Below are 10,331 nucleotides of genomic sequence, written 5' to 3' on the forward strand. Positions count from 1 at the left end.
GGATGTGGTTTTTCTCCCGTTTCATAGATGTGAAAACTGAGGCACAGAGGGATTAACTAATCATTTATGAATAGTAAAGGCAAGATTTGAATGCATACGGTGACTCTGGAGCCCAGTTCTTAATCCACTACTTGGTACTGCTTTGCAGTTTATATTGTACCAGTGAATCAGAACCATAAAGGTTATCGACACATGATGGTTCCAGAGTTTCATGAATTACTGCACAGTTATGCTTTTAGGCAAAATCTTGAAGAGTGAGAAATGGATTGTCTTATATTTTTCAACATTTTGCTTCAGATTTGGTTTAGTTTTAGAGTGCTGATCACCAAATATTCTGTAGATACTCAAAATCGGTTCATCCTCTCATTTAAATCAGTAACATTCACTGTGGAAGTGCCTAGACCTCAAAGTGTTTTTCCCTGCTTATAAGATTTCTTATCTCCTAGTAAAAGAACAGAATTAATCTCCTAAGTTTCCCAGAATTGATTTTATTGGTGGAGATTGATGGCCAGCCATTATTGATCTTGGTGAATATTCGTCTTCTTTAAAGGATATAATAAAGGATAAAGGAGAAAAATTATATAAGGCTTTTCCATCCCTGTAGTTCTATTATGGATTACTACCAGATTACCCTCTGTGTAGCCAAAAATAGAAAAATGAAGTCTGGAAAACTAAATCTGAAGAGATTCCTTGAGTCCTTTTTGGTGACTTAGCCATCATCAGCTGATAAAACTTCAGTGCAGGCCACAGCTCTAAACGTGAGTTAATAAGAGATCAGACTCTGATTAAGAGATTAAGAAAACTTAAATAGCCATCTAGGTGAGTATTCATGCAAATAGTAATCACATCTTTTGAGTGCTGATCATGAGCCTTTTTCTAACTAGTATGAGACATACAGTAATTGACCACTAAATACTGCTTAGTGAAATTCTTTAAAATATTGGCAGTGTGTGCTCCCTCTCCTTGAGTCAATAAACAATAAACAGTTACCAAAAACCTACCATATTTCCTTAACACAAAGCCTCATTCTAGAAAATTTTTTATTTTTTAGTGGTTGAGAGCAGAGGACTCTTCTAAAGTTAGTAGTGGAACACCTATCAAAATTGAAGATCCAAATCAATTTGTTCCTTTAAACACAAACCCAAATGAGGTACTAGAAAAGAGAAATAAGGTAAGATGTAGTCATCTGTGGCCAAGGGAGTCATTTTTATACCGTTTTATGTCATTAAATCTGATTAATACCAAGCTCAGGGGGTATGAATACAGAAGAATTTGAAATGCAGTATAATTTTTTTTATGAGTGCATTTATTTTGAGAGAGAGAGGGAAAACGTGCATGTGCAAGTGAGGGAGAGGCAAAGAGGGGGGAGATAGAGAATCCCAAGCAGGCGCCACACTGTCAGCACAGAGCTCAACGTGGGGCTCAGTCTCACAAACCGCAAGATCATGACCTGCGCTGAAATTAAGAGTCAGACGCTCGACCAGCTGAGCCACCAGACGCCCTGAAACTCAGTATAATGTTAGCCTGTATTGAACACCTCCAGCTCTGTGCTAGTCACTGGCAAGCGGGCTCCATGGGGAAGAGGTAGTACACATACTGCTGCTATATCAGTGAAAGTGAGCCCTAGTGTTAGTGGAAAAGGTAATTCTCCAACCACGTAAGACAATAGGAAATCATACATTAGGAAGAGTGGAGGAGATGAATGTGAGTTGTTGGGATGGTAGGAGAGGGCTTTGTGGAGGCAGGAAGAAAGAGGCTCTGGGTGGTCAAGGAGCAAGCCTGTGGGAAAAGAGAGTAAAAGAGTAAAAATCATCTGTCTGCATAGTTGCCCCCAAGAACTCGTTACTATGTTTTGATTCAGATTCGAGAACAAAACCGGTATGACTTGAAAACAGCTGGACCACAGTCGCAGTTGCTTGCTGGAATTGTTGTGGACAAGCCCCCTTCTGTAAGTCCATGAAGCCACATGCTCTTGGGTTTTCATCTACCACACTAATTTCTTTGCTTTTTAAATACGAGTATTTATTTTTACTAATGTTAATATAAGCACAAGTTAAAGAGTCAAGTAATTGCAACGCTTAAAATGCCACGCCAGCTCCCAGTTTCCAGGGGCAAGGACTTTCTTCTAGCATTTACCTTCATGTTTCTAAAGAGCTTCTTCTGCTTTTTCTTCGCCTATCAATTTTAGACCTCAACTGACTTTGAGTCTATGTCATCAACTCCAAGAAGTACCATTATTTTGTAGATCCCTAAAAGAGAAAAAACCCTGACAATTATAATTGTAGGAAGCCATCAATTATTGGATGAGTTCAGATTTCAGAGACGAGAAAATGTTGGGGAAAGATTGTATTACAATTTCTTTGTTAAATCAGCTTTCGGTGTTTATATTATTAAATGTTTACTGCTCAGCCAGGTAGTATCCCATGATTACATTTCCTTTCTTATACCACTTTTCTCCCCCTAGAGTTAATAATTGCCTCCGTTTTTCATTGGCTTAGTGTTTTGGGTACATTGGCTTAGAAGTTTGGGAAGAACTATAAAGTCCTTCTTAATATTACTTTACAAAGGTCCAAGGGTAACAGCTAATCTCTCATTGCTCTGTCATTCCAGCCCAGATCTGGACTGGTGGCTTTCAGGCCAGCTGCACAGGCTCATCCTGGGGATTCTTCTGCCTCTTGCCTCTGTACTGTCTCCTGTTTCCTGCCTTGAGTCTTCCAGTTTCTTGATTTCCCCCTCTATCATTGAGCATATCCTCTAATAGCTTTCTGAGAAAGGACACATAGGAGGTAACTGCCTGAAATCCTGTCTTCTACCTTGAAATGTTTAAATAATAGACCTAGAATTCTAGTTTAGAAATCATTTACCTCACAAATATGGAAAACATCACTCTGTTGTCCCCTGTTACTGATGAGAAGGAAGAGAGCACTGTGATTCATGTAACTTTGTATAGGGCTCTTTTTTATTCTTTTACACCTTTTCTGCATTCCTGCTGTTCTGAAATTTTATAATGCTGTGCTTTGTAGTAGGTTTCTTTTTTTTTTAATTTTTTAAATTTTTTATTTATTTTTTGAGAGAGAGAGAGACAGAGTGTAAGCAGGAGAGGGGCAGAGATAGAGGGAGACACAAAATCTGAAGCAGGCTCCAGGCTCTGCAGCACAGGGCTCGAATTCACGAACCGTGAGATCATGACTTGGGCTGAAGTCAGGCACTTAACCGACTGAGCCACCCAGGAGCCCCTGTAGTAGGTTTCTTTTAGTCTTTCTTTGTATTTCTCTGCATTTAGTAACCCTTTGCAATCTGCCAAGTCCTATTCTTCAGTTCTGGGCATTTTTTTTTTTTTAATTTATTCATTCGTTCACTCATTCATTCATTTATTTTAGAGAGACAGAGGGAGCAGGGGAGGGGCAGAGAGAGAATCCCAAGCAAGCTTCTCACTGTCAGCCCCGACTGGGGCTTGAACTCACAGATCATGAGATCATGACCTGAGCTGAAACCAAGAGTCAGACGCTTAACCGACTGAGCCACCCACATGCCCCTCTGGGCATTTTTTAAATGTATTTCTTCAATAATTTTTTCCCTCCCAATTTGTTTTTCTGTCAGGGTATGCTGTTTCTCACTTTCCATTTCTTTGTCTTTTTATCCTACTTTCTGGGAGATTTGTTCGACTTTATTTTCTAATGCTTCCATTTAATTTTCTATTTTGATATATTTTTAAAAATTGTTTAAGACTCCTTATTCCCTGAATGTTTGTTTTTTAAATAACATCCTAGTCTTTCATGGATACAGTATTTTCTCTTATTGCTCGGAGGGAATCGATTTTAAATTTTCTTCAGCTGCTTTTATTGTCCTTGTTTCTTCTGAGTTCTCTCTTGTTCTGGTCTCTCACTTCCATGGTGGAAGCTTTCCTCAGGTAATACCCGGTAATACCTGGTAGTCTGTTTATATTTAAGAATGGACACTGAAAAGCCAGTCCGATGCTCCGGGTGTGGGCAGAGCTTGGCAATCGGTGAGCTTCACTGTAGGCTGATGGGTCGTCTCTCTGGGGAGTCCCCAGATGTCAATATCTGTAGTTCTTTTATCTGAGGCTGTTTAATTTATCTGGAGAATTCTTCAGTCTCCAGCCTGTCTCCCACTATCATCCTGGGAGCCCTCAGCTCTGTTTTGTGCCCTCTTAACCAGTTCTGAAGAATAAGCTTCCGATCTGTCGATGTTTTTCTTTGCAAGACCATGCAATTTGAAGATGACGATCAGGCCCCACCAGCTCCTCCCAACCCCTTCAGTCATCTCACAGAAGGCGAGCTTGAAGAGTATAAGAAGACAATCGAGCGTAAACAGCAAGGCCTGGAAGGTTCGTTCATTTTTAGATTAAGCCTGATAACCATGCTACCAACAGCAGAACACCTTGAGTTGGATGATAGAAGGCAGTCAGTGTTGTTGTTTTTTTAAAATGTTCCTTTGACAATCGATTGTTCCCTGTCATCTCTCCCAGACCTTACTGAGTGTAGGTGGAGCTAAAATGCGAAGAGCCACTGTAGTTCACGTATGTCAACATGTAGAGAAAAGTTTTTCTCAGAAAGCAATCTGATCACTAGCAAAAAGTCTTCCATAGTAAAATGAAATCCACAGATAAGTATTACTTTACTAAAATAAATACAGATACAGTAATAGATTTAAACATGACAGAGTATGTATATTATGTGGCTTTTATACTTTTTGGGTGCCACAAGGTGCCAATATATAATCTTGAAATCAAAATATAAAGAAAACTGCCAGAATTTTGATGTGACTTTCTTTAATTAAGTACATGGGCACTCTAGTGAGGTTGAGTTTTTCTGACTTCAGAACCCTAAGTAAGGATTCCGTCTAAAAATTGTTACTGAAACCCCAGCTAATTAAATACTAACTCCCTTTTTCTCAAGAATAAGAAATTCTTTATAGCAGGGGTTCTTGATTTTGCATCTTTGGATAAGCTCCAAACAGTTCATGAACCATCTGAAAAATGAGTGCTTAATTTTGTATGATATATATTTGGGGAAAGAGGGCATTCAGGGTAAGGGACAAGAAATCTGTGACCCCACAAGAGGGCAAGAGCCTCTGCTTTAGAGCATCTACAACATACAGTGGAAATTTTTTCCCAAAGCAGAACAGAACCAATGGTTAAAAATGTTTGTCCACATTAGCTATCATGTGGAAAGAATTGACATCTGGATCATCCCGGGAACAGTTTTTATCAGTGTGTTAGTCACTCCCTTTTGTCACAAAAGGGAGTCATCCTGACGACATTAAATATTCTAAGTGATATTATTGGATTTGTTTATTCTGACCTAAGGTTAGAGACTTTCTCTATTTTTCTATTTTGTAAAATGTCCCTCTTTAATCTCTTATTTTTTGAAAGCCTAAAGATGCCAGGTAACAAATATTGCACTCTAGAACCATCAGCTTCTATTTTTTTTTTTTTTTTTATAAATAGTTTCTTCCACATTCATTATGGCTTTCTGAATTAGCTCACTAATACTGCTCTGACAGAAATCACTAATTGGATATTGTTTGAAAATTTGGAGGCATTCTGCCTCATGAACGCAGCATCATTGGTGAGGTGTCCTAATTCTTTTCACCCGGCTGCTCAATATATTTTGGTTTTCTAACACTCTAGCAAAAGCTAAATGCTTACGTATTATTTGCCTGGGCTGTCCGTAGCCATGCTTCCTTACTAAGCACGTATGTAAAGTTACTGTTAGCAGAGTCAGAAGTGTTCGCACATTCACCTCCTCTTAATGCGCAGTTATCGATCCGTGGGGTAGCCGTTAGTATACTTAGCTCACTGCTGAAGAGTTTATCATGTGTCTGCAGGCGTTTGACGTATGCACTAACCTTCCCGAAACCTTATGCTTCTTTGTTTTGCATGGCTTTTAACTAAACTCTCGTCCAACAGATGCTGAGCAGGAATTACTCTCAGATGACGCTTCATCTGTTTCACAAATTCAGTCTCAAACTCAGTCACCGCAAAATATCCCTGAAAAATTAGAAGGTATTCACTGTAACTTCCCATAGCGTTCACTGAGTTAGTCTTAAGAGTTTGTCCTCTGTCGTTTGTCTTCACGTAAGGAAATTGAACACCCGATTGCAATGAGTTTGCCATGGATTTTACCTAAAGCTCCCAATAATTTTATGTATTTTTTCACCAAGTGGTGTGCTGGTGTTGTTCAGTGTTTATGTTGACTTACCTTAATCTGGATTTTGGCAACTGGTAGTTCTTAAGAATTTGTGAAATTAAAAGTGGTTTGTCCTACATCTTCCAATCAGGAGCATGAAATCTTTCCAGTTTTGATTGCCAAATTCAAGAAAAATACATGTTGTCTTTCTTGTTTATACTGACTTGATTTACAATGCAACTGTCAGATCATCAAACCAGACTTATCTAGCCTTCATGCTTTGGTCTAGCAACTTTGACCCCTTCCCCTTTATACTATTTAAGAAAAATCTAGCTTCATGCTAATAGATCCATAGTATGTTAAGGTAATGATTTGTCTTTACTGAAACTTAAGTAATGCCTTAGTACGTTGCTACATAAATCAGTTCAGTTTTGTAAAATAAAGCCAAGATGTTAACTATGTAAAATAACCAAAAAAACCAACAACAACCCAACCCTCCCCTTTTGTAGAAAACCATGAGCTATTTTCCAAGAGCTTCATCTCCATGGAGGTGCCCGTCATGGTGGTGAATGGCAAGGATGATATGCATGATGTTGAAGATGAGCTTGCGAAGCGAGTGAGTAGATTAACCACAAGCACGACCATAGAGAACATCGAGATTACCATTAAGTCTCCAGAAAAAATTGAAGAAGTCCTGTCACCTGAAGGCTCCCCTTCAAAATCGCCATCCAAGAAAAAGAAGAAATTCCGTACTCCTTCTTTTCTGAAAAAGAACAAAAAAAAGGAGAAAGTTGAAGCCTAACTTAACTCTTTTTATAATTATTATTATTACAATGTGACATTGCACATTTAAATACCACACTTAAGTTGATAATTAATATGCAGTGGTAGAGAAGACTGGGGGTATGTAGCAAACTGGACTTTAAGAACTGGAAAGGGATTTTACTAAAAGAAAAACATATTATGAAAAGAACTTCAAATTCATCTCTCATTTTGTATGTCCAAAAAAGGTTTTGAATTTTTGAATAATTGCTAGTTTTAGTTAGCTCTGCCCTCATGAAGTATTACTATAATTCACCACAAACAGATATCTGTCTGAATTACTTCAGGCCTTCTCCATAATATCTGTTGGAAACGAAATACCAGTGCACAAGCGAGAGAATTTTTATTTCTCAACACCTGCTTCACTGGGTAATCAGATTATAATTTTTTACCACGATTATTGACCGTACCTTTTGGGTTCCCATTGTTTCAGTGGGCATTAACAGAACGCTTTAAAAGCTTCTAAGAATCTATAGCATTAGTATACACTGGCACAGAATTTTTTTAAAAAAAAAGTTTAAGAAAAGATTCATCTGGAATTTTATTCATAGTATAAAACTTCCTCACCTGAAGTAACTTTCTTTGCCAAAAAAAAAAAAATCATTTTAGTAAACTATAATTTTTGAAAACTTCCTTTTTTATTAGTTGAGAAAGCCCCTTATTTTTCAACAAAGGGGATTTTGTACACGTACATGGGTTATTTAGTTTAACTCTGGCAAAAACGATTTTTGTATGTTGAGATGTTTGTATACCATTCAATATAAAAGCATCATAAGCATATTAGCCAATCATATAACAGTAGAGCATATTTGAAGCTGCTTCGTACTAAGTATGCTTAAATCTAATTCAAGAATCCAGGCACTTGGTATCTAAAGGAGATTAAAGCATTTCAAGGTATAACTAGATTCACATTTGAACCTTATAATGTATTTTTCTCTTAGTATTGCTAATGAATGAAGATGGTCTCATGAGGGAAACAAATGAAAAGGAAGAGAGAAAGTGAAAAATGAAGGGAACAAAAGCGGTGTCATGCCAAGAATTCTAGTTTGATGAAGACCCACAGTCACGATAGGATTTGAAGCATAGGTTTATTTGGAACGTGTCCCAGATTTCTAAAATTCTGCTTCTCTGCCAAAATCATCGTGTTTCTTGGTTTCCTTTTAACTTCTGTATCTTTAGAAGCAGCACTAGAAGAAATCAGTGGGTCTGATCCCCCAACGAGAAAACCTACCACTTCTTGATTTTTACAAAATTTTCTCACCTTATTTCAGTTAACTTTCTTTCTAATGTAAATACAAATTTAAACCTAGACTTAATATAGTTTTCTCCCCTTCACCGAAGTGATGTCACAAATCAATGTAAAATCGATGATCCGAAATGGTCAGTGGGTGAAAATAATCCAAAGTGTTTCTGGAGGATGAGTTGGCGTGTCAAAATCACATTACACATGACAGTGCGTTCTGGAGCAGCTGGTTCTGTTTGGCCGTATGTGTACGATGATGCAAAGCTGAAACGGAGCCTGGAAATTTCATTCTGGATCTCACTAACTACTGGAATCAGTGTTTTAATCTCTTAGCAGAAACTTTCAGTTGCTTACTTCTGTATTTGAGGATTTTTTTTTTTATGTTCTACATCATTTATGTTGTATTACAACGTATGTAGAAACAGTAACCTGTGAACTATGCTTTTCCATAACTTTTTAAATATATATATATCTTAAATGAATGCAATGTGCATAAATATTTTTTAAACGCAACAGTGAACTATTTGCACCTTTTGCTAATGCCTCTATTTACTTGCTTTGGCATAAAGAATGAGCCAATGAACCTCTGTGTCCTGTGGAAAATGTATAAATGTTATCTGATATTGCTCTTAGATGTAATGCTAATTAATGTTAAATCACAAATAAACAGTATTTTAAATAGATGGATTTGGCATCATGACCTTTCAATTCAGGGGTGGTTGCTTAGCCTGAATTCCTTTGTGGAATGTGGAATTTTTTTTTTTACTATGGTGAGATTTTGAGTAGGACTGTTGCTTCTGAATAAGTGATGTCCTGGTAAATTTATTTTCAAATTAGTTTAAAATTCACTATCTAAAAATGCTTCTTATGTCAGCTGTCATGGTAGAAGAAATGTTCCCCAAGTGACCTATATTTTGTCTCAATAGTGTAAGGTGACCGTAACTGTGTCTCTGGGATCTAAAGACCTTTGAAGGACTTAGGTCTGATTCTGTCTCAGTTCTCCTGTTCAGATTTGTGGACATAGAATAGAAAATGTTGCAGAACATATGCTGAGTTTATACATTACCCTTCTCTTTGCCTTTTATTTATGCAACAATGTGACAGTAAAAAAAACAACAACAGAAAACAGAAAATAGGTTATAATTCCAGCACATTAACATTCAAAATAAAATAAAGCTATTCCCTTCCAGCTCTTGATGATCTATAGATAGATGGGTCTCCTATATATTGATTATCACGGTGTGAATGTGGGTTTTTTCCTACTTAGTATAATTCATCCTAGAAGATTTTCAAACCCAGACCTTCACATGAACGACTTCTTGTGATTTTTTTTCCACTTTGTCCTAAAAATAGAGTGCAAGAAGGGAAATCATGTTAATTGAGGGTTCTGGTTAATTGAAGTTTTTACTATAATTACCCATTATAAAAATGAAGGGTTTGGGCAGAGAAGAATAGATTCATAGTCTTGGGCATATTTAATTATTACCTTGGCTTGTAAATAACCCTGTGGTGAAAAATTGCTGCTTTAGAAAGGTACACATTTCAAAATTCCCTTCCATAAAGCAACAAAGACGATTAACTCTAGTTACATTTGAGAATTGATTTAGGATGAGAGGTGTGCTGCCTGTGCCTTGTCCTCTAGTGCTTGGTATTTTCATTCAGCATGGAGTAAATACAAAGGTAAAAAGCGCATAAAGGCAAGCTGGTTATTTTTTAAACTCAAAGGTGATACATACGCATCCAGTTGCTATCTTGACCAAACCAAGATTTTTAAGAGAACAATCTTCTTTTTGGCCACTAGAGGGTGTAATAGACCTAACAATCCACTATGTTTCTAGTCCTTTGAGTTTTAACTTCCCTCGCTTTAGTCTGTAGGCACCATGTTTGTTGTGAAATACCCAGAACTTAGAAGAGGAGACGTTTTCCTTTGTTGCTTATCATTCTCCTCACTAGACTATTCTCAACGTTTTGTCATAGCAAGACCCATTTCACCAATAAAAACACCACCAGCAAGGACTCTAATGCCTGTGGTGAACACGATGAAACAATTTTTGAAGTGATGTCTCAGAAACCATGGTAAAAATTACTCCTCATGCCCGTGAGTGGAGATAAAA

The 10,331-nt window shown here is 37.3% G+C and overlaps 1 protein-coding gene across 9 annotated transcripts in view; it reads left to right on the forward strand.

The window, feature by feature from the left end:
• The window catches only part of ADD3 (adducin 3), a 123,060-nt gene extending 114,160 nt beyond the window's left edge, over positions 1-8,900 (forward strand). For 7 of the 9 annotated variants that reach the window (XM_015082952.3, XM_015082954.3, XM_027063029.2 and 4 more), the window contains exons 11-15: positions 1,052-1,171; positions 1,862-1,948; positions 4,225-4,348; positions 5,933-6,028; positions 6,662-8,900. In XM_015082952.3, the coding sequence (XP_014938438.1) occupies positions 1,052-1,171; positions 1,862-1,948; positions 4,225-4,348; positions 5,933-6,028; positions 6,662-6,954 (720 nt within the window). In that variant the 3' untranslated portion in view covers positions 6,955-8,900. The remainder of the gene's footprint in view (positions 1-1,051; positions 1,172-1,861; positions 1,949-4,224; positions 4,349-5,932; positions 6,029-6,661) is intronic. The other 2 variants (XM_053207564.1, XM_053207563.1) reach the window with 1 other exon arrangement.
• Positions 8,901-10,331: the final 1,431 nt, after the last annotated feature.

This window comes from Acinonyx jubatus, chromosome D2, assembly GCF_027475565.1.
Source record: "Acinonyx jubatus isolate Ajub_Pintada_27869175 chromosome D2, VMU_Ajub_asm_v1.0, whole genome shotgun sequence".
In the NCBI taxonomy this organism is placed as follows: Eukaryota; Metazoa; Chordata; class Mammalia; order Carnivora; family Felidae; genus Acinonyx; species Acinonyx jubatus.